Genomic DNA, 25,378 nt, shown 5'->3' with positions numbered 1-25,378 from the left:
CCATCAAGCTAGGGGTAAAAAATCGCGTGCGAGACTCCAAGGAGAAGAGGGGCCCCAAAAAAGCTTCTCACAGCAGCAGTTTAAGCAATAGAAGGCAACACCGCAGTAGCAAACGGTCCCAGGGCTGAACCCTCAGACTGGTGGTAAACTGGGTGTTGGTTGAATCTGCCGGACTTCTCCAGTGACCCAAAGGCAGCTGGAAGATGCTGGCAGTAGGCAACAGGTGACTTTGGCAAAGCAACATAAACGGTTCTAGTGTGGAGGTCTCCAGCAAGTAGATGTGGTGAGACTGCGAGAGAGGACAGAGGGTCCAGACTCGACCTCCAGAAGCAAAAACCCGAAAACTGGTGTTAGGGAGAATTCTCTGAAATGTGCTAATGCAATAGTACTCTAGGACTTTTTAATTTTCAACCTGGAGAGAGTGAGACCTTTTTCCCACTCTCTCATGGATCTTTCTGTAATTTGAAGTGTTTCTTTTGGTTTTTGGAGTCTGACAAACTCCATAGGCATCTTTACATTGTGGCACACAGCACCTTCAGTGCAGTGGCACAGGGAAGTCTTTCAGAATTATCAAAGGTTTAAATGCCTTTCTCTTGGATAACTGTTTCCAAGAGCAGTAAAGTGAAATTGACTTTACTTACGTTTGTAACTTTCTAGACCAGCACACACTATCTTACAATGGAGTCCTGGAGGTGTTAATTAGTATCCCCTTTGTCTAGTTTCTCATGTAACATTTTAATGTTACCCTTTCCACAATTAATGACTGGTGGCAGTGGTTTACTTTTAACTGCTGTTGTGTGTTTTTACCGCGGGTTGCATGCGCAGCTGCAGTACAGCATCCATGCGTGCCATTTCTTTTTGTCAAAATGGCCCCGGTCTCCTTTTTTCATTTTCTTGCAGGAACGGTCCTTCCTGAGATTTACTCTGTGCGCCAAACCAGGTTCGGTCTCTTTGTTCATTTTGTCTTTGGCGGGATTCACAAGTGAAGCCCACCTCTAGCTCCAGTATGTCTAGCAAGGGCAGGAAGTAAGGGAAGTTTCCGAAACTCCCTGTACTTAATCTACTTGGTTACAGGAATGCACCCAGAGGTGATTGGCCGGCTGGCGGTCCGGCAAGGACCTCCACCCTGCTGTGTGACTGACAGCTAGGCTGGAATGAATGGGAGAAACCTGCATAAAAGGGGAGGGTTTTTTGCTTGTAAGGCAGTCGACCACTGGACGAAGGAATCCGAAGAAGAACTTGGAAGAGACGCCTGCTGCAACTCCTGGACCGTTGGTTTGCTCCTTGAAGCCCTGCTGTGCTGAAGGTCCGAATTCGCCTCGACTAGAGAAGCCCTGCAAGGAAGACTTCTCCCCTTGAGTTGGTGGGCCCAATCAACTCCAAAGTAAGCCCGTCTGGACATCCCCTCAAAGCTGGCTGTATTTCCACTGCTGCTGCAGCAGTAACCAAAGTGCCAGATAACGGAACACCAGATTGAGTGCATTGCTTTTAAGTCGGACCCGAGCTTGTGGAATTATCCTCCGGACTCCCAGTGATCAGGACTGACCGAGCCTGAGCCACCTCGACATAGTGCTGGACCCCAGATGCGAGGAAAGTCCCGAGTGGTATCTGAGTCCGCTGTGGTGCTATTTGCTGAGACGCACGGAGCTGAAACCGCAAAGTGCCACTGAATAGAAGTTTGTCCTTTGCTGCCGCTGATCGTCCCATTGCGCAGCAGGAGTCTCCAGAAGTCCTACCTCTTGTCGCCACGACCGAGGCCCAGGAACGACAGGAGCTGCACAGGAACAGAAGCCATCTGGAACCATTTCCTCTAACCAAAGGTACTGTAAAGTCTAAGAACTTGCCTCCTTGTTGTTGTAGCCTTACTTGATCTCAGTTGAGACTTGTCTTGGTTGCTTCTGTAGAGTTGCTTGCATCTTCTACTCCTCACAAGCCCAACAGCTTGTGGCCCTACTTAGATTCTACTTTTCTACAAAGATTTCTAAAACATTGTGCAACACTTTTGCTTACCTGCAAGAAGTGCTTCAACTCACCTTGACTTTTGCCCAATTGACTTTGACTGGCCTGGCTCCCTGAATGTCTCTTCTCTCCTGATTGTGTTTTGCCTTCCTTCCAGGAAAGGGTTAACTGACTTTGTATTGGGGTTCAAAAGGTACTTGCCAGCTTCAGAATAATTGTGTGATAATAACCCTTTTCTTTGACCCTCATCTAAGTAATGCTCTAAATGTACCAGTGATATATTAATGTCAAGAGTGTCCTAGCTATTGAAGTCACCTGAGGGTGTAGGAAGTCTGTGTGCCAACCCAAATGGGTATTTGCTGATTTGGAGAAACCAAGTGTGTATTTTGGAGTGTATTTGTGTGTTACTACATATTGCCACTTCTGAAGAAGGCTTATTCAAACTGAATGTTAAATTGTTTAATCACGAAACATTGAGTGTAAGTGTTTAAGTGGATACTTCACACTGTGAATCTCTGTGCAACTCCCCTACTGCTCACATTGACCCCTCTTGACGTAAGCCTAGCTGCTCAACCTCACTACCAACCTGTGTAGTACAGACTTTTACCAAAGGTTGGGTTCCTGTTTCCAGGCCAAGTTTGTTGTAGTGCACCCTAAGGGTACTGCTCCAGATCTTGACAAACAACTGGATATGCTCAAACCCCTGTACCTAGCCGGTATGGCCAGGTAAAGATTACAAACCGCAAAATCGTCTTGAATTGTGGCAAAAATCTCCTTCGGCAGGCTAAGGACATGCTTCCTCCTTGTTGCAGAACAGGAAACCAGGTAATACCCTTGCACAAAGGGGCTGCCTCCGAGCCAGCCAATCACAAATGGGGGCTGTGGGCTGAGGGTCAGTAGGACTGCCACTCAGCCTTAGCCACCCCCACAGAAACTGAGAGGAATAGTCAAGGGATCTATACTGGCCTAATCCAGTTACGACCAATCTTGAGACTGGCATTGTGGGCATGCAGAATGGTGCATTGATCTACCAATGTGGTAAATGCCTTCTGCCCTTGGTGAAGCCAAAACTGAAGTATAGCTGCACCCATCTACTCCATAAAACCTGTGTAAGGTGATCACCTTAGTGTAGAAGTGAGTCGCCCCTGGTATTGGCCACATTGTGGGTGTTCCAATATCATATACCGTTTTATAATAGGTAAACAAAAACATGTAATGGCAGGGGGACTTCAGGAGAAGTCCCTCTGGCCACTAAAATTATATCAAGGAACCAGAAAAAGGAGGGTGAGGCCAAATGTTGAGGAGCCCCTAAAAGTGTCTGTAGAATCCTCCAAACAGGAATTCTAAATTCCAAATTCCTGCATTTCCTTCTAAATCCAAAGGTGCATTTAAATTTTATTTTGTTTTCTTCAAGTTGTCTTTTATCTCGAACAGGTTATAATGTGACAGTCAAAACTAGACAAGCGACAACAGTGGGACATCAAAATGTAATTTTCGTAATATCACAAACTGGAAAGCAACGTGTTGGCTTTGCAGTGGCTTGTTCTGGGGACCTTATGAGTCGTCCTACTGTTAAGATGGATTTCTAGAACCTGGCCTGGTGGCCACCCTAGTTATAGTGAACAGGGGATCTGTGACAGGTTAGCCAAAACCCAATCAAGGAAGCAACGGAGAGCAGTCAGGGCTATGCTCGGGACAGTGCGCGTGGGCTCAAGCGTCCACAATGTGTCGACATATGAAGCGCACAATAATTAAACGTAGGCCTTTAACACACACTAAAAATGAAACTAGCAGGTGATACTATGGCATAACACTTAATAATAAACACATATGCCGTCACCATAGGTTCTTGAAATGCATTCAATTACTAAAAACTACCAAGGAGGTAAGTAAAGTGATGCAGTAAGATGGAACCAAGTTACAAGTCCTATTCCCTAGCTTCAGCAGTCAATTCCCTGAGAAGAGTGGGGCCTTTTGCGCAAAAATCACAAAGCTTCTCCCCAGAATGTATCTAGTGCAAGTAAGTTACTTGTGTTGGTGATTGTTCAAAAGAAGAGATGCAACAGTTACTGGTAAGTAAAAATCTGTTAATGTTTTTCAGGTTTTCCTGCTCCGGTGCGACAACCAAAGAGAAGTGGAATGGAAGGATACAAAGAGACGGGTTCTCAATGTTCTCCCGTGGAGAACAGTGGGAGACAAATGATTTGCATTTACTAAAATTTTCCCAGGTGACTGGATGGGTTTATGGCAGTTGATTCTCTGCTGTGTGTTCTGATGAGCTGCGGGTGCAAGGATTCCTCCAGTGGGGTCCAGGAGCAGAGTGCAACCCTTGGTGATGGAGAAATGCAAAAGCATTGATGCAGCACTCGTTGGGCCACTTCACAGGACTGGGGAAGGGGAATTCCAGCGACTACTGCCACACAGACGTCAGCAGGTGGCCTTCCAGACTCGGTTGTTGAAGTTCTACCTGTTGGGGACAGTGTTTCTAAAGTCCAAATAAGGTCTTCATAAAACATACAACTTAGGCAATGCAGAATCTCCAACTCTTAGTAAAATTCTGTACCACCTGAGATGGGGGTAGCATGGAGAGAGCAGCCAGGCTTATCTTAGCAGGGAGAGAGGGCTGTAGGTCAGTGCCAAAAAATTGTAGTAAATATATGGTTCAAAGAAACACTGATTCACTAAAATATTGAAAACATAATAGTTTATTTTAAGTACAGGAGGCAAAGAGAAATCTTGGAAGTTCTAATTGCATAAGTTATGAACACATATATAAAAACCAACACAGTACCTATGGTACACAAACCAAAGTATAACCTTATTTGGAGGAGCATTAAGCAAGTCAAAGTAATTCAAACCTAAGGTTATGCATTCTGGATAGCAGTCTGCGATTCTTGGGGAATCAGACCAGGTTAGTTGCATTTAGATTACAATAAGTAATTCAAGGTTAGTAGGCCTGGTTAAGATCAGTGTTCTTCAATTACAGAATCACTTAATAAACCAACCCTGTTGTCTATCTTGCAATATTTGTAACTCCATTTGTTTCTGAATGGATACAGTTACACCACCAGTATCACATTTAAGAACACAGTTCGGAGCTAGTATAGTAACTCATACTTTCTGGAGGGGGACTTAAGCTACTTAATGTTGAGTATGAACACTCAACTATTTTAGAATGCACTAAGCAATTCAGGCAAAGCAAAACCCAGTTACAGTTTAAGAAAGACTCCATGTATTTCTAGGTAGTAATAATAATAAGTAGGTAATATAGGTAAGTATTGGTTCACTATCTGCTACCTAATGGCTACTTATATCCGGTATACTTTTCAGAAGTGTATAATGCAGTTTCTAAGGTAAGAACTTTATTTTAGAACTGCTCTAAAGCACTTATACACTTTAAGAAAAACACAATGTATTTCAAGGTAAGTAAGGAACCTGTTATACTTTTCACAATGGCAGTCAGCAATTCAAAGGTAATTAAGAACGTATATACTTTTTAGAGGGGATTACAAGTGACTCGAGCACTATTTAGAAATGCCCTAAGCAGATCAGGGAAAGCAAAACCCAGTACATATTAAGAATGACCATCTGTTATTTAGGGTAGGTAAACCCTATTGGTAAGCTTTTACACTAATTCACTGTAAAAATGATAGAACAGTACCAACACATTACTTTTCAGAAGGGGGGCACCATTCAAAGTAAAATAATGTGTATACTTTGTAGAATGGACAGTATGCAACTCAAAGGTATGTATAAATGTAATGACACTTTGTAGCTTCTATTACAGAGATAGTTGTCTCACTAACTTCTTCAGCAAGTAAGTACTTTTACACTTGCTAGAGTTTTCAAGACAGACGCCTTATCTTTTAAAGTCCTTTCCCTACTCTATAGCATGATTTGCTCAGAGGCAAAAAAGGGACCCTAGTGGTCTAGGAGCTAACTGTAGGCAGGTCAGAATAGGATTCAGTTGCAGGAAAGTCTGAGTGGGAGGATTTCTCTTCAGACAAGTATCACTTAAGAGTTTGTTGAAAAGTAGTTACCGACTTCATAGAATACTCCCTATTTGTTCTAGCATTAGGCCTGGGCAAATGTTATGGGCACTGCAGACTGAAGAAATGGACACTGAAGGAAAACTGGCAGCAGTCATCAATGGGGAGGCTTCCAGCAAAGGATTCTTCAGATTCTCGCGGATCTGTGATCACGACTCCCCCCAGAATTCCAACGGCCCAAAAAGAATTTTTTTTTTTTTCTTCCAACCCCATTTACACCACATACATATGCGGGTGGAGACCCCTCGCAACCTCCCCATACTATATCCCATAATCCCCTGGGAATTTCAGGAGTCCACCAAAGTTTGTCGAAATCGGACTTCGGAAGACCATGCACTGCACACTGGCTCGATGTCCATGGGTAATGGCAGTTTGCAGCCCAGCGAGGTCACAGCATGTTGGGATGGCTCATTTTGCAGGTCTACACAAGACTGATGGATCTAATCGTCACATTCTGGACCCCCAGGTCGATTGGAAGGAAGGGCTACATCAGGCTATTGTTACACAGCAGGCTCTCTGCTTGCTGGAAATCGTTACAGCGGTCTTTTCTTCATCTTAATCTTCCGATTTGGTTCCAGTGGTCGACCTTAGCAGCTTCCTGGATCGGAGTATTTATCAGGAAATACAGCACAACTTCTGCAAACTCTCCCTGCCGTTTACGAAAAGGGCTGTTCTGACTGCCCCCAGTGGGGAACTGGTTAATTTCAGGCAAGGTGAAAGACAAAGGGCTGTAGAGTTTTGGTCCAGCCTTCTCAGACACTCTGGAGCCTCTGCAGAGAATACAAAGGATTCCCGCCGAAGACAAAACTTCAACCTGGGTCTTTCTCACCTAGAATGGCAGACGATCTGGTGAAAAAAGGTGCCCAGTATTCTAGTAGAATGGTGGTCCGCCTCCGAGTAGTAGTTAATAAGTCATAAAAGTAGTTTCACTGCCACAAGCTATTAAAGTTCATTTGTAATTGTAACAAAAATGTTACAGGTAAGTGATAAAGGGGATACAGTGCACCTCCCCAGCACCTCACATAGGGTGGGGTGTGCTGGCTCACTATATAAAATGTAAAGGGGATGAAAATCCCACTTTACCCCTTGGGAACAGTAGTTCACACAAGTACATGAAAGAGAAATTAAAAGTTAGACACTGCATTTAAAATGTGGTGTGCTGCCATATCACTTTACAGTCAGTCCAAAGTTATGGAAACTATAACTCCAAACATACACTGTGGGGAGACATAGAAAGGTCACCCATTAAGAGTAAAAGACTAGGTAGGGGGGCGCTATTGCGCACAACTAAAATGGCCGCCTGAAGTGAGGGCTCCGGCCCGACAGACATCCGAATTATAATTTAATCCTGCAGCGGAGCCACCCGCGAATAGCAGAACTGAGCAGAAAGTGTGTCGAGGCCCAGTCCACACTCGGCAGAAATCCTGGAGGCAGCGGTGCAATATACGCAGAGATATTGGCTCGAACAGTGGGAGCGGGACCGGGCCAGAGACTGTGTGGATGACATCCGGGCGCTCTGCGCCCCAAGCTGCTGACGCTCTTCCCAGCGGAGCATAGAGAGGAGGAGCCTCCGTGCGGAGGGCGCATGGCTGGACCCAGAGGCGTTGCGGATTGCCGGAGAGGGCCCCCCTTGGATGCTGGACACTCGGGTCGGGACGGGCGAGGGTTGCTGACTCCAAGGCCCTGGGGTGGACCGACCGCTGCGGCAACACCGAGGAACCCTGTTTGTCCCCCCCTCGGCTCGGCGTGGCGGGTGCTGGGACGCGAGCCGTCGCCGGATGGCACACGTCCTCTTCCCGGACCGAGACTAAAGGAGCCGCAACAACAAGAGGGGGAGTCTTTCTTCTGGAGCCGGGTCCCACCGCACACGGCGGCACCGCCTGAAGGTCTGGCAGTGGAGGCGGTGCCGGGCTCGGGACCTCCGAAACAGTGAGTCATCCAGCATCAAACGGTGCGAGTGCAACACGATCAGCCACTGAAATCCTTACCTGCGGCCACTGTACGCTACAAGTACTAACTGATCAGGTAGCGCTGCGCCTGGGACTAGATACAATCTCCCATGGCGCCATTGTTGCTGGGGCAGTGCTGGGCTGGAGGAGTACGAATAAGGCAGCAGTGCGCTGCAGGCCCTTGCCCTGAGTGGGGAATCGGCTCCACTTGGTGAATACATGATGGAGGATACGTGGGGTGCGGCCTCCACAGGGCGGAGATACCTGTAAACCCTAATTACTGTTTTGCTGGACAAACCGATCACCTGTGCGCACCAACCAGGCTCCAAGACTAAATGTTCATGTGACAACTGCATATAAGCGCCCATGTTGGACACTGTGCAGACCTAAACATTGATTAGAAGCTTTGTATTCAGCTCCTTTTTTACGTGGGAGGACACAGTCCACTGCAAGTGGTCGCATTAAATAACTTTATCAGCTCAACTGTAGCCACGGGCGTCTGTGACTTCTGCTGGCGTCGTGGTCGCCGGAAGACGAGATGCAATACTCCGCGGTTACCACTGGATGTCGGACCATATTCACAGCATGTGAATCTAAGCAGATACAATCATCAGAAATGCTTTTACGGTAAGTAATGCATGTCATATCCCGCACTGGGATTCCGGACCATAGGTCACAAAGCAGACACAATGGGGAGGTATGTGTTGGTGTGGGGGGAGGTGGCTGGCAAACAAATAACTTGGTTAACACCTATGGCCCCAACATAGACGACCCAGATTTTTACCTGAAAATGTTCGAAATTCTTAATAAACACGACACAACCATTGTATGGGGCGGGGACTTCAATGTTGCACTCGACCCCGTGCTAGATAGGTCGACCAATGTGGTGAGGGCGCCCACAAAAACGGCTGTAACCCTGAGTCAACTCCTTCTGCAGCTTTCACTGATAGACGCTTGGCGGGTGCTGCACCCGAATTATAGACGATATACATACTCCTCGTCCGTTCATGACAGCGAATCGCACATAGACTACTGGTTTATGTCGTCCGACATCTCGGACGCCCTACAATCCTGCGAGATCCTACCCCGCACGCTGTCTGATCACTCTCCGGTCCTACTGGGCCTCGAATTCAGGGGGGGGCTTGCTGGGGGATGCTAGCGTGGCTGAGACCATGCATGAAGAAATTGCCAACTTTTTTGCAGACAGTCTGGGGTCGGTGAATCGAGTCTCCACGGTGTGGGAAACATTCAAGGTCTGGGTTAGAGGGATCCTTATATCCAAATCAACGGGCCTCTTGAAGGGGGTGAGACGGGAACTTGGAGGGGTGGAACGAGAACTAAAGGAGCTGGAAGAGATCTATAGCCGCACACATCAAAGGGACACCCTTGCAGAAATACACAAATTCCTTAGGGACTTCGACAACTTAGCTACACGGGAAATACAGTACATTGCGGCCCCCCACACGGGCGCGCCGCTATGGAGAAGGGAATAAGGCGGGCAAGATGCTGGCCAACCTGATTAGAAATGACACATCACCCCGATAGCCGCCATTCAAACAGCACCAAATGTAATGATCACAAGCGAAAAGGGTATCAATGATGAGTTTGTCCAATTCTATAAAGCGCTATATGCAAACAGAGACCGGAAAACCCCTGGTGAGATAAAAGAATATTTGGCTTCACTGGGTCTCCCGATGTTCCCAGACAAAAACAGACTGGCTCTGGAACAGCCGGTCACGATAGAAGAAATTGCTGAGGCAATCAAAGATCCCACATCGGGTAGGGCCCCGGGTCAGATGGGCTGGGGGCTGAATTCTATAAAGAGTTCCACGAGGAGCTAGCTCCTATCCTGCTCCAGACGTGGGAGGAGGTCCTAGAGCAACACATTGCCCCCGACAATGAGGGAAGCTATAATCCCAGTTCTGCCCAAGCCCAGACGCCCACCCGAGGATGTCTTCTTACAGACCCCTCTCGCTCATAAACACAGACGCCAACATTTTTGCGAAGGTCATGGCCAACCGTATGCTACCTGTGGTCCCTGCGCTGGTCCACCCGGACCAAAACAGGTTTATTCCCCGGAGATCCACTGCATTAAACCTCCGCAGGTTGTTTGGGATCATGGCACAAATTGATCCAGCAGGCAGGCGGTTGCGGTCTCCCTCGACGCCGAGAAGGCGTTTGACTTGGTCTCGTGGGAATACCTCTTCTCGGTGCTGGAGGCGTTCGGGTTGGGACCCAATTTTATTGGATATGTCTGCTTACTGTATACAAGTCCTGGGGCTAGAGTATGTACCAACAGAACCATGTACGACATGTTTGAACTGGGAAGGGGCACCAGACAGGGGTGCCTGTTTTCACCGATCCTATTTGCCCTAACGATAGAGCCCATGGCTGCTGCTGTTAGGCTAAGCCACAAAGATAAGGGTATAGTTATGAAAGGCTCTAACCAGCTGATTTCACTCTACGCGGACAACACACTACTATATATCCATGAACCCGACAAAAATATAGCTCCCATAATGGCAGACATACACGAATTTGCTGACTACTCCTGAAACACCGTAAACAATACCAAATCAGAAATATTTCCACTTACCCCTTCCACTAAATGCCCTGAGATAACGTGCGGACTTAAATGGTCGTAGGAATGAATTAGAAATATGGGTGTGCTGGTCTCCAGAGGCAGACAATCCCTGTTTGCTGACCACCTCGATAGGGCGCTACAGTCAATAAATAGGAAATTACAACTATGGAGACACCTTCCTATCTCACTACACGGCAGGATAGCAGTACTTAAAATGATCATTCTCCCTAAGCTACTTTGTCTGTGAATATCCCCGATATGGCCAGGTAGAGACTTCTTCTCCAGGCTGCGGTCAATGGTAACCACGTTCCTCTGGAACGGCAAGACTGCTAGAATGGGGTGGGAAAAGTTGATGGAACCATACAGCTCCGGGGGCATGGCTGCACCGGACTTTGAACTCTATTATCTGGTTGCACAGGCACAATTTGCGAGATATTGGTACGATGACGCAGATGACGTACCTCGTGCATGGATAGAAACACACACAGTGGCACCCTCGGACATACGATCAACTATTTTCAATCCACGGCATAAAGACACATGCAAATATGACCCAGCAAGCTGTACAGTCTGGGCGTGGGGGGCAATATGCCAGAGACTTAAACTGGAAAAACCCTATAACCCGAAAATTCCCTTGTGGAATTTCCCCGGCATCCTTCCCACGTTCGATACAGACATACAGGAAGCATGGGACCCTAATGGGGAAATGGTGGTGGGGACATGTTCATAGAAGGGAAATTCGTAAACTTAGATATCTTGAGGGCCATGGTGAGGGGACCGATGCGGATACTCCAATACTACCGAATGAGATCAGCGTTCCAGGCGAGGTGGCCGCTCTTCCCTAATGAGCCACCCTCACACCCATGTTTGCAATTGATTACAACTCAAGGAGGTCTAGGTATCTCCTAACTATATGAATCAGTAAAGGCCCATACCCCTACGATTAACAATGTTAAAGAAAGATGGGAAGCAGATCTACAGGTGACTATACCAGATGAGAAATGGGTAAAATACTGTGCACTTACCAAAAAAGTATCGCTTAATGCAGGACTGCGCCAGATACAATTTAAAATATTGAATAGATTACACTGCACTCCAGCCAAAATAGCTAAATTTGTGCCGGACTCCCCGAGCGAATGTCCTAAATGCAGCACCCCACAAGCGGGGCCCTTCCATATGTATTGGGACTGTCCTGAGCTGTTGCGGTTCTGGGGGTTGGTGGCTGAGTTGCTGGCGGATATCACACAAATATCCCCTTTTTTGACCCCGCAAAAATATCTGTTTGGCGATATTGGGAATTGTTCCGAAAAAAACAGAAGACTCTTTAATGTTTCATACGCAGTCGCCAAAAAATGTATTCTCCAGGCTTGGAAAAGGCCTTCACCCCCCAGCATGAACAGCTTTTTACGAGAACTGACTTAAGTCAATCAAAACGAGGAGCAATTTTGACTCAGCCGAAAATGAGCCGGCCAAAGGACATCTGGGGCCGTTCAGGTCATACTTATGTGAACTGCTGTCAGACAATGAAACCTCTATGTAAATATGTACCATCGATGAGACTGTAAATGTGCCACTGTATGATATTCTTGATGTGATGTGTACCTGCCACGACCGTAATAAAAAAAATATTTTAAAAAAAAGAGTAAAGGACTAGGTGAGTGGGGAAAAAAGATTACCCTTCACCTAGGGACAATGTACAATAATTACCAAGGGCAAGCAAAGGTTCTGGGATTGACTGAGGTCAGGAAGATTATCCACATTTATGAAAATCTTGTCCAACACTTGATCCCTTTAAGCTGGGAGGCTAACATTTGACGGGAAGGAGACGCATACCATAAGCTGGTGACCACCAAAGTTCACAGAACGGCAACTGGAGAGCGAGATGGCCCAATGAGAGCTAGTCAGTCCTCCGGGTGGTCCGAAGGCATCTGGATCCTCAAATACGTCGAGACTGGTTGGTCCCACCAGTCTAAGGGTTGAAACACCTCAAAGGGCCTTTGCATATCGGGTAGTCCAACAGGGCTTCATCGGGCTAGACACATGAAGGGGTTCTGGGTTGCTTCAGGAGTCGTCTTCTGATCTTCAGTCGGCTGTTCTTCTGAGGGATTATTGGCTCCAACGCTGATCTGAAGAAATGTCTTTAGGAGTCCTCATCTTATCCAAAATCCAGCCTGGAAGTAAGTTCAAGCCCGCCAATGGTAAGTATCTGCACCATTAAAGACAGTAGTTGTCCATTCAGGGACAACTATTGGTTTCACTCATGCCCCACACCCAGACGACAGTCCCTCCCACTTCCTGAGACAGACCCCTCACGACCCCCACCCCCGCAACCCCCCTGCGAAAGTTACTGCTTTCCTAGGCAAGTAAATGCCCATATGTGGGATTTCCTGGCAAGGCAGCAAAAAGGCCAGACAACAATATCGCCGAAGAACAAGCAAAGATCTTGTGGCGTGACCATTTTAGGGCACAGTAAAATGCTGTGTGCAGTGTTATAAAGTTACATAAAGGGGAAACCTACTTTTCCAATACTGATAGTCTGAAGGACTTCTCAGTTTGCCCAAAACAAAATAAGCAAAGGACCAGGCAAATTAAGCTGAAGGCTTCACGTTGCTGTAAAAAGTCAGGACCTGTTCAAAAACAAAAGCACAACGTTTTGGAGTCCATATAACTGTGGAGGGAAAGCTGCCAAAAAAGAGATCTTTCCTAACACCTACCGCCCGACTCTGGTACGTACTATGAACATGGACTGTGGCAGTATGCCTACTCACCTGATGGTGGTGAATGACATTACTTGGTTTGTTTCAATGTATTGACCATTTCTCTTTACTTTTTAGTTTCATTGCTTTACGTGAATGAAGTGTTTTTAACGCAAAGTGTAGGTAATCTCACTTTGAGATTAGAAAATGTGTACATATATGTGAGTGTGTTGTCATGTACACTTCTCTTGGGTTTTACCTGCTTAGTGTTTAAGAGGCCTAATTAGTTTAGTGGACTCCAATATTTGCTTTTTTCTGTGCGTGTTTAACTGCATGAACACCCCACCCTATAGCTCCTGAACAATGCATTATCGCTCAGCTCACATTACCTAGATTGAGTTAGACTAGTGTCAGTAAGTCTTCAACAACTAGGTTGGCCTCTCGGAACCCTCCTTTTGAAAATTCATTTTAACAATAATTATTTGGACTAACTGTACCTCACTGCTATCCTAACTCCTCAGCCATAGCTTTCCTGAGAGAGTTTGGTCTAACCTTTGGTTGGAATCTGTCTTGCGCTGGCAAGTTAGTTGGTTTTGCAACCCTCTCCAGAGGATGGTAACTTCTCCAGAACAGATGTGCACTGTTGAAAAAGATAAACTGTTCATTGCCAACAGCATATTCAGGACACATCACGTCACGAGAACCATTGACCCAACAGTCTCATACCACTAACCTCAACCTAACCGATCGCAACAATAGTCTTGGTGCCAGAATCGACCATAGAACTAGCAATCGCCCAGCTAAACTACCTGACAAGACCAACAATTACACTGTAACTTCCTTCAATTTCACCCCTCTTACACTAAAAGGAGCTCTTCTAAATGTTAGATCATTAGTCGCCCACTCCATAGAAACCGCTGACATTCTTACAAATAACCTGGACTTCTTTGCAGTGACTGAAACCTGGTTGCATGATGCTGCAGGACCCTCTCTTACCTTAGCTATCCCTGATAACTACACCATCCTCAGAGTAGACAGACCTAACGCGCGAGGAGGTGGTGGTGTAGATATCATCTTTAAGTCCTCGCTTGACATTAGACTAGCCGCCTCCTCTCCACTTAAATCATGTGAGCATCTCATAGCTAAACTACAAACTTCCCCTAAGTGTACTATCACGATGCATCTCATTTACACACCCCCTGGGTTCACCTGGCTCATTTGTTGAAGATATCTCCTCACTAGTAACCGAAAGCTCCAAACCCTCAGCACAAATGATTATACTTGGAGACTTCAATCTTGGGTTTAATGACCCTCATGACACCCCAGCTATTGCCCTGGCCACGGCATTAGAGGCGCATGGCCTCCTACAACTCTGCTCCAAACCCACCCACTCGAAGGGCAGAACTCTTGACTGGGTAGCCGCCCTTAACTGCAACATCACCCTGAAGGACCCCTTACAGCTCTTCTGGACGGATCAATACTTCCTCCCATTTGACATTAATATCAGCAACCTAGTACATAAAAAGCCTGTTTTTGCACCGGCCTGCCCAACGAGGAATAAGAGCAACATCACAGCGGAAGCCTTAATACCCCTGGTGGCCCCTACTCTGAACGCACTACCAGCTACAGCTGACTTGAACCTGCTAGTCAACACCTATGATTCCATGGCTAAAGCTATCGATATCATTGCCCCACTAAAAATGCGCAAAGGGAAACCGAAAGCGCACCTGAACACTTGGTACACCCCTGAGCTCAAACTTCTCTGACAACAAAAAAGTAAACTTGAAACACTATGGAAATCACCGCCCTCAGTAGCTAATAGAACTAATCTCACCAATATCCCCACTCTACAAAAACGAGATCACACGCGCTAAGAAAGAATCTCATAATTCCAGGATCTCTCAGGCAGGCTCTAGCACTAAAGAGCTTTTTAACATCCTAAAGGAATTAGAAAACCCTATTCCTCCCACAGATACCTGCACAAAGGATAAACCATTGTGCACAGTGATCCAGAACGCCCTTGCCAACCATTTCAGGGCTCCAAACAAAAATTGTAAAGAAACGACAACTTACTCATGGTCCTACTTCCAGTTCCACCCTTCCATCACCCACCGCCACCAGCTCAGGCTTTACTTTCAAAAAGGTAACCATACTTGAAGTACAAAAAATTATAGCCTCCTTGAAACCCTCGAACTGTAAGGGGGACAGCTGCCCTGCACAGATCATAAAAGATGCAGCTAGGGATCTATCCCCCTTCATTACCAAACGAATAAACCTGTCATTCACCAGCAACACAGTCCTAAGTAATCTGAAACAATCTTGGGTCCTACCACTGCTAAAAAACACTCTAGACTCAGATATACCCACAAATGATAGACCCATTACCACTGTCCCATTCTTATTAAAAATTATTGAGTGGCCTATCTACACATTCAGGATTACCTTGAAACAAACCAATTACTAGGAATTTGTCAGTCTGGCTTTCGTCCTCAACATGGGACGGAAACGGCCCTTGTTGATCTCAAGAGCCAGATAGACCAACTCAAAGATAAAGGTAGGGCTGCCTTCCTTCTCCTAGACCTCTCCGCTGCCTTTGACCTGCTTGACCATAACATCTTGTGCAACCACTTGTCATCGGCAGCACACTTCTCCCACTCTGCGGTCATATGGATCCAATCCTTCCTTGACAACAGGACCATGCGGGTCTTCTCACCCTTAGCAGCGGCTGACCCTATTCCCATTACTTGCGGTGTCCCACAAGGCTCTTGTGTTTCACCTACTTTGTATAATATATTTACAAAGCCCCTATTCGACAAGCTGGACCATATGGGTGTCGCCTACACCAACTACGCAGATGACACCCAGATACTCCTCACTCTGTCTGGCAATTACAACTCGGACGCCAACCGGATCAGTGAAGTCTTCTCCATCATTCAGGCATGGATGGCCATACATGGCCTCTGCCTGAATGATGAGACCAAACTGCTCCTTGTCGCTCACCTTATACCATCCTGAAACTCAGCCCCAGCTACACTAGCTTCACCATTGATGGTAACACCATTCCCATCGCCAAAAGTGTAAAAACACTTGTTTCTATCTAGACACGAATACCAACCTCTCCAAACAAATTAATATGACCGCCTCAGCCACTGCTTACACAGGTAAGCTAATTTGGGCCTGCAGACCTTTGATCTCCCCTAACTGCCTCACTTTAGCCAGAGCACTCATACAGTCCAAACTGGATTACTGTAACAGCCTTTATGTAGGTGCAAACAAATCTGTAATCAATAAACTGCAAGTTCTACAAAATAATGCACTCCGTGCCACCCTCAATATTCTTAGGAGAGAACGTATCTCGGCTACAAGAATTTCATGTAAATGGCTCTCTATCCAACAAAACATAGATCTAAAAACCATTTGCCTCACCTACAAAGCACTCATACACCTAGCCCCGCCCTATCTAACCGATAAATTCACCTTGAGACCGAATACCAGAATTACCAGATCCTCCAACTCATTACAACTGACGGTGCCCAAATATACCCTTAAAAGAGCCGGTGGAACCAGCTTCCCAGTTCTAGCCTCACAACTGTGGAACACTATTCCACTGGATATCAAATCCACCCCCACCTTCCAACCGTTCAGAACTAAGGTCATCACCTGGCTACTCAATAAATAACCAACTATGTATGTATGCCTAATGTATCCCTCACTATGTCTGCTTGCTACGTGCACCAACTGCATTCTTGTAAATTGTATATATGCTGTACAAATGCTCCTAACCTATGCTGCACAAATGCTCCTATCCTATGCCTGTAACCTGATGTTTAAGTGCCCATATACCCCTGGGTCTGGAGCGCTATACAAATAAAATAAACAAACCAACATCGGAAAAGTAACTGTTACTAGAAGAAAAATAAGTTATACAGTCTCTACAGCACTCCACTGAAGGTGGGTTGAATTACTGCAAACCTAGAGTGAACACAAAGGGGGGCACATTCCTTGCACTGGCAGTCACAGGTGTTGAGCAGTGCACCCCAAACAAAATGAGACAAGCAGGCAAAAGGGCCTCTCACCGTAAAAATCAATGATGATCCAGACAAATGTAGGCCTGCTGCGGTACTGCATTGAAGTCAGTGGAGGAAGTTGCAAACAGAAAAAAGTTCATAAAAAGCCATGACCCACAACGCTCCTAGAATCTTTATCAAATAACATTACTAACTTGCTAAAATGCTCTACCATTTTACTGGTCTTTTTATTAGTGTATCTTCACACACCATCCTTTCCTTTATTCAGTTATACTATGTTACCCTGTATTCTCATACACCCTGTTAGGCAACAATTGAGGTAGTAACCCTGTGGGAGACTACACCAGCCTTGTCCTCTTGATATTAAGTAACCCACCTATTGGTAAAGGTCTGTACTGCGCAAGTTGGTAATGTGACTGAGCAGCCAGACTTATCGCAAGAGGGGTAAATTAGAGCTGTAGCATTGAAATCCACAAATACAAGTATCCAAATAACACTTGCACTCCAGGTATTCTGGTAAATGATTTATTTAATGGTCAGTTTTTAAATAAGCATCCTTTAAAAAGGGCAATGTGCAACAATAAAAATACACCTCAAAATACTTTCTCGGACTCAAGGCAAAGCAAGTAGATACTCTTTAGAGATACTTCATACACATTTACTATGCCCTGAGGTGACCTCACTAACTAGGACAGTATTTGCATTTATATATCACTTTGTGAAATTCGAAGGTTGGCAAAAGGAAAGGTTAAGGGAAGGAAAAAGGTTAACGGGTTCTCAGAGCATGTGAGCACATTTTAAATCTCCTGATGAAGTCTAGATAAAAACCTTTCCCAGCAAATATTAGTTCAAAACCAATGTATCACCTATGAGGGACAGTAAGAATCCAAGTCAATGGGTTAGTCTGCAGGGACCCAGGACAGCCAAAGTCTATTTGTAACAGTCTATGGAGCTGAGGCACTTCTTAGATAGCAAAAACTCTTGCAAAAAGTTAGTTTGTTGTAGAAAATCACTGTTGGGCCACAAGCTGTTACACCTGTGAAAAGTTGGAGCTGAGATCAACTCTAGGAAGCAGCTACTGCAAGTCTCAACTGAGAAAAGCAAGCTGCAAAGTCACAACAGTACCTTAAATTAGAAGAAGAGGATCAAGCTGGCTTCTGTCTTGGTTGCAGTGTTGCAGATCCTGTGTTCCTGGGCCTCCGTCGTGGGGACAAAACAGAGGACGTCTGGAGGACTCCTGCACAGCAGTTATGAGGTCGGCGGCAGCTACGGCTGCTCTTTTCACTTCAGTGCCACTTTACGGTTTCAGCTACCGGAAAATAGCACCACTGCGGATCTCGGAGACTGGATGGGATTCCTTCACTCCTGGAGTCCAGCACTCTGGTGAGGTGACTCGAACTTGGGTCATCCTACTTCGGGAGGGTTCTCGGGATCTTCCTGGAGCTTCAGTCCAGCTTAAAGACATTGCACTAGACTACGGATTTCTCGAACCCTGGCACTCGGTTCCAGCAGCAGCAAAGAAGTTCAGCCAGTTGGGGAAGGTTTTACAGCAAAGTTCGTGTTGGGGTTAGTTGGTCCCACTAACTCGAGGGAAGAAGTCCTTTCTGGGGCTTCTCTTGTCCATTAGGGAAAGCAGTTTCAGCACAGCAGCAAGGCTTCACCGGGCAATTCAATGGTCCAGGAGGTTGCAGCAAGCTTCTCCATGATTTTTTCATCGGATGTTTCGTCCAGTGGTCGACTTTCTTCAGTCCAAGAAGCCTCGCCTTTTTATGCAGGTTTCTCCCATTCATGCACAGCCTAGCTGTCATGCACACCGCAGGGTAGCTGTCCTGCAAGGACAGCCAGCCAATCGGGACTAGGTACATTCAGGTAACCAAGGAGTCTAAGGACAGAGAAGTTTCTGGCACCACTGGTACTGCAGACCGCCAAAGGCAAAACGAACAAAGGATTAAACCTGGTTTGTGCACAGAGTAAACCCCAAGAAAGACCTGATGAACAAGAAATGGCAAAAAAAGACCAGGGCCATTTTGACACAGTGGTCCCCCATGGGTGCTATACTGCAGCTTTGGATTCAGCCTGCAGTAAAAGAAGCAGTGTTAGGAAAATTAAACCACTGCCACCAGCCATTAAATGTAGTGAGGGTAACATAGAAAATATTACATGAGAGAGTAGGAAAAGGGGCTACTGAGTAACCCTCCAGCACTCCACATACGATGGTATGTGCTGGACCTACTAAGAGAAAAGGTAAGTAGTCAATTTCACTTTACTATTCTTGGGAACTGTAGTTTACCCAAGGAAAGGTTTTTAAACCTTAAGAGAAATCTAAAGGATTTCTCTGACAGTGCACTGAGGATGTTGTGTGTCACCATACAAAAAGTAGATGCCTATGGAGTTTGTCAGACTCCAAAACAAATATAACAGAGTCCAAATCAGATCAAAATACATGAGTGAGTAAAAGGCTCACTCACTCCAGGGTGAAAATGTAAAAGTCCTAAAGTCAGCAAAAGAGCTGGGGGTCTCTAAAGTGGGAGGAATTGAGCACTAAAATGAAAATACTCCCTAACGCACCCAACTTCACTCCCATGAGTTAACCACAATAACTTGATCACAGCTGCTTCTAGGTGAGCAAAGAAGCTTATTTATGCCTACCTTCTTGGGTTTAGTAAAATGCCACATACCATCTAAACACGGCTGGGAGATTATAAGGCAGTGAACATTGAATTGTCTCTTGCACTTTAGGAACCTTTTTGCAGTATCTTTTGGGTTGTGGCCATCTGCATTAGGAATATTGAAGGGATGAGGTTTGGGTTTGCTACTGTTAAATGGATCTTAAACTTCTCTCCTAACCCCAGTGTGAGCTCCAATCACAATCTCAAATGTTTTGGATGATATTGTTGAGTTGAAATTGACTAACAAATTGTAATTTTGCTGCATAGTTTTCTTTAGTTTCAGTTGGTAGCATACTATTAACAATTATGTTCATAGCTGCTTTGAATTCGTACAATTTGTAGTGACTATTGTATTTTATAAATGTTTCAGGGTTTTACCTATGTGGCGCCATCTGTACTTGAGAGTGTGAAAGAAAAGTTTTCCTTTGAACCAAAAATTCGATCTCCTCGCAGATTCATTGGCAGCCCAAGAACTCCAGTCAGGTATTTCTCTTCTAGCAGTTTGGAAATTATTGACCCAAACATTTAGTTATTGCAGTGGTTTTGTGAGCATGAACACGCCATTTTGTAGAGCAGATTGCATGTCGTCCAATACATTTGAAAATGGTACTGTTTTCAAGTATTTGAGAATTGACATTAGTGTGCATGTGGTATTGTATTTAAAGTTCCTTAATCATCTTCTTTATCAGCAGTATCTAAAGGTATTTATAGTTCATCTCTGCAGAGAACATTTTTAACTCATGATTTAATAAGTAAAGGTTTGCAGAACTTCCAAGGGCCCCAGACAAAGCAACACAATATTAAGGAGTTCATCATACATTCATGTTAGGAAAGCTTTCTCTTTTGGCAACTTTCCCTACATAGTTCTTTATGGACCCACAATAGTTTTGCTTTTTATTTTGGACCTAATCTGACTTTTTGAGGGGAAGTAAAGCCTTCAGCTTCACTTTACCTGCCTTTTGCTCATGTGTTATGGGGAAACTAATCAGTCCTTCAGGCTAGCTGTACTGGGGAAACAGTTTCCCTTTTAATCCTGTCCATTTTTTGTAGATTTTTAACATTGCACACAGCATCTTACAATTCTGTGCAATGGGGATACTTTTGTGTCGCCCTAGCCTTTTACACTTGGGATTTTGTTTAATTTCATAAGTGCCGAAAAATACAAGCTGGTGGCAGCAATTAGATTTTTTTCAATGTTTGTGTTATTTCTAGCATGCACATTTGCGTTTACAACATATGGCTACTAAACCTGGCTAGTGCCCTACAATGGCACACCATGGAATGTTCGATTGCTCTTTGGGCATATTATTTGGCCGCCATGCCAGCTCAGGAAATGCCATATAAAGTTATGCTTGTGCCTGGGAAAGCTGCTGCCTTCACGGGCTTGTGCTTGTGCTGCCTTTGTGTGTGTGGTCCAGGAAGAGGGTATGGCTGCCTTGTCCCACTCCACAATCTGTGGTGCCAGAGACCGAGTTTGGGGCATGTGTGAAACCAATAGTTGTCCCCGATTTTAAATAACTACTGGCTGTTTTAATGGTGCAGATCCTTACCATTGGTAGGCTTCCAGGGTGGATGTTGGATAAGGGGACTCCTGCAGCCATTTGAGATCAGCGTTGGAGCCAAGAATCCCTCATAGAAGACAGTCGACTGAAGATCCAAAAACTCCCGGTGAATCCATGTTGTACTACCTGATCTGCTAAAGCCCGTTAAAGTGCTTCAACGCCTTGACTAATGTGACCAACTAGTTTCTACGTTTTCTCCAGGATCCAGCCATCCTGATCCTTGGAAAGTGTTACTGGACCACCCAGTGAACTGTCCATCTCTCCCATAGGCTACCTAGCTAAAACCATCGCAGTTACTAGTGTGCTGCTGGACCTTTGGTGGTCGGCAGCATGTGCTATAAGTCGCCTTCCTTTGAATTTCAGCGGCTGTTAAGATGCATTTCCGAACTCTGTCCTGGAGGGTCAGAGGTTCAGAAGGCCAGCCTAGTTTCTTGGAACAAGGTAAACTCTGGACAAGCCAGACCAATCAGGGTTGCGATGGCGGCGGTCAAGACTAGGTCTCAAGAGGGGTGAGGGTGACTGAAAGCCTGCAATGAGCACACAAAGCAAGGACGCTTACAAATTACTCCAGACAGGTGTTATATTAAAAATATAGACACATTTATTACAAGGCCTTTGTAACATCGACCATAGTAAAGAATCTAGGTAAAACTCCAATAAACCAACACATCACAAGCAATACAATATATATACAAGACCAAGGGGTCTAAGGAATTAGAAGCACGAAATATGCAGACCACCTAGATGGGGAGGAAAATGGGCAGTGCAAGTAATCGTTAGACCCAGTTCGAAATCAGAGGCCACCTAACTAGAAGGAAGTCCAAGCCCTACGAAGAGTGGAGCCTTGTGCTCAAAAGTACCTGCACATGCGGGTGCCAACGGGCAAAGGGGAGTCTCTTCAGGGAAATCGGGCAGTTCAGAGAGGTGAACAAAACGATGAACAGATCTCCGCTACTCGAGCGCGGCCTCCACTTGTGGGCAGAAGCAGGGCGCGAGTGCGGAAAAGGGTTGCTGTTTATGACAGCGATGGAAAGCCACAGGCTCCTGCGGGAGGGTGACCGGTTAGGGTATTGACTACTCACCGGTCCCCGTTGCAGGCAGACCCAGGCTTCTCCGGTTCCGTTTCAGTACTGGCAGGTTCAGATGCGATCAGCAGGATGTCTCGAAGCCGTGTAGATTCTGCGACAGCAGGAGTCGGGGCCGAGGGTGTCCCAAATGCAGCGAACACGCACAGGTTTGTTACCAACGCAGGGCAACTCGCAACAGCGTGTATTCCGGTCCCAAAGCACACGTCTTAATGCAGGCCTGGGAACGCCAAGTGTACGAATCGTGTGAGAGTGCCAAGGACACGGGATTAGCAGTATGCCAGACGGCAGTGACAGAGCAAGATTCCTGTGTAGGCTGGTCAGTCCACTGGATGGCCCAGGGACACTTCCAAAGGCTTACGTACAGGATTTGGTGAAGATGCCGAGAATAGTTGTTCCCACTATTCTAAAGGGTCAAAGCGCCTTTGCAGACCACCTTGTTCGATCAGAGACCGAGTGGTCTCGCAGGACGACAGCAGTGCAGGGTGCCAAACCTTCAGCGGATCACCAGCGATTCCTCGACTCAGCTTCTTAGTTGCAGGATACTTGGCTCCTTATCCTTTGTTCGTGAGAACTCAGGAGATCGACATGGTAGTGGGGTTTTCAGCCTCCTCTTATCCAGAGTTCCCTTCGCGCCAAAACGGAGGGGGCCCAATGGGAGATCCACTCACACCATACGTGGACCTATCACGGACCATGGTGGTCCCAGGCATTCAGAACACTCTAGACTCTCTGGCACCCAGGATGTGTATTGGGAACAGACATCCCAGCCCACATCCTGGAGGCACACACAAGGCATGCAGAAGCCCGCGAAAGCGTTGTTTGCGGGAAAGTGCATGACCAAATGAGGACTGCCCCGGGTTGGCTCGACCTGGGGGAAGGTGAAGGGGCAAGACGGTCAGCGGACAGGACAAAGAACCTCGTGGCATGGCCATTTTGGAGGCCAGGCCACCCATTTGGGCCAAACACGGGAAGCGCGGTTAACATGGCAAAAGGGGTTCAAAACACAAACGATAGCTGCCACCAGTTCCGTCCGTGACACACTTGCACATTTCATAAGTCCAGCGAGAGTTTCTAGGGCCTTTGGAATGACTAGAGACCCAAGAGCGCAGTAATGTAAGTTACGGTGCACTCTTGTTTCATGTTGCTCAAAAGCTGCAACATGAGGAAAGGACTAAGGGAAAACGAAGTCTCCCGGTACTCACTGTTTTAAGGGCATGTCAGTTTCCCCGTAATAGAGCGAAAGCCAAGAGGAGTGTGGTGGAAGGCTGCGCTTCTCTGGCAAAGTTTAGATCAGGGTGTAAAACAACAGCAAAAGTTTGGGGGTTGCCACATGGAAGGAAAATTACCTACAATTATGAAATCTTTCCTAACAGCGCCCCAGACTCCAGGGATCTTGTCCTGGAAGGACGTTTACAACCGCGACTGGATGAATGCTTGCTGTTTGTGTGCTGTGACTGTAGCTGGAACTCTCCTTCCCGAAGAGGGCTGCAACTGTGAATCTTTCATTTTCTCCGTTGCCAAGGGTTGCACTCTGCTCCTGGACCCGACTGGAAGAATCCTTGCACCTGCAGCTCCTAGGCACATCCCACTTGAACCAACGGCGGTAAATCCAACCTCTAACAACCCCCAGTTGACCATCAAGTCATCGGTAAAATCAGGGTCAAGGTGGGTGTTAGGCAAGATTGTATGTAGTAACCCTGTGGGAGACTACACAAGTCTTGTCCTCTTGGCAATAGATACCAAACTATTGGTATAGCTCTGTACTACACAAGTTGGTAGAGTGACTGAGCAGCCAGACTGATCTCAAGAGGGGTAATTGTGAGCTGTAGGGATGTAACGTAGAGGTTCGCAAATAAAAGTAGCCAAATAGCACTAAAGCGTTTCTAGTAAAATAATTATTTAAGTCAGTTTTAAATAAGACTTCTTTAGAAAGGGGCAATTGGCAACAATAAATACTTCAAAAACACTTCCTCAGATTTAAGTTTAAGTAACTAAGTTTAAGTAAGTAGATACCCTTTTGGATGTTACATACACACACTTCCTACACCCTGAGGTGACTTCAATAGCTAGGAGACTGTGGACATTGATATATCACTTTTAACACTTAGGAAAGGAAAAAGGTGAACATGTTCTCTGAACAGGTAAGTTCTTTACAATCCCTCAATGCAATGTAGATTAACCCTTTCTCAGCAATACAAGTAACTTAGGCACCACCTATGAGGGATAGTTAAATGGGTCAGAAGAGTCTGCAGGGAGCCAGGACAACCACTGTCAATTGAAAAAGTCTAGGGGAGCTGAGGCACTTCTTGTAGATGGCATTAAACGTCTTGCACAACGTTATATAGAGTTTGTAGAAAATAATCACTATTGGGCCACAAGCTGTAAGGCTTGTGAAAGCAAAGCTGCAAGCAACTCTGCAGAAAACGCAGCTACTGTAAGTCTCCAGTGAGACAAACAAGCGAGAGACCAACAAAGGTAAGTACCCCTTTAGTCAAGACAGTACCTTGGTTTGGAAGAAGAGATCCAGCTGGCATGTGTTCAGGTTGCAGTCCTGTAGTTCCTGGGTTCCTCTGTCTGTCGTGGAGACAAAAGGGAGGATGTCCGGGGGACTCCTGCATTGCAGTCTGATCGTTAGCGGCTGCAATGGGCTCTCTCCAAATCAGCGGCACTTCACGGTTTCAGCTACCGGTCAATAGCACCACTGCGGTTCTTGGACACCTTGTGGGCTCCCCTTGCTTCTGGGGTCCTGCACTCTGAGGTGGCTCAGGCTTGAGTCGTCCTGCTTCGGAAGGAC

The 25,378-nt window shown here is 46.1% G+C and overlaps 1 protein-coding gene across 2 annotated transcripts in view; it reads left to right on the top strand.

The window, feature by feature from the left end:
• RPS6KB1 (ribosomal protein S6 kinase B1) overlaps window positions 1-25,378 on the top strand; it is a 718,570-nt gene that overhangs the window by 538,934 nt on the left and 154,258 nt on the right. Inside the window, exon 14 of one of the 2 annotated variants that reach the window (XM_069615096.1) lies at window positions 20,305-20,417. The exons of the other annotated variant lie outside the window; for it this stretch is intronic. Within the exon in view, the coding sequence (XP_069471197.1) occupies window positions 20,305-20,417 (113 nt within the window). The remainder of the gene's footprint in view (window positions 1-20,304; window positions 20,418-25,378) is intronic. 2 annotated transcript variants of the gene reach the window in all.

The sequence above is a fragment of the Ambystoma mexicanum genome, chromosome 9 (assembly GCF_040938575.1).
Source record: "Ambystoma mexicanum isolate Mex_15411 chromosome 9, UKY_AmexF1_1, whole genome shotgun sequence".
Taxonomy (NCBI): Eukaryota; Metazoa; Chordata; class Amphibia; order Caudata; family Ambystomatidae; genus Ambystoma; species Ambystoma mexicanum.
This window is presented reverse-complemented; position numbering and strand designations above follow the sequence as displayed.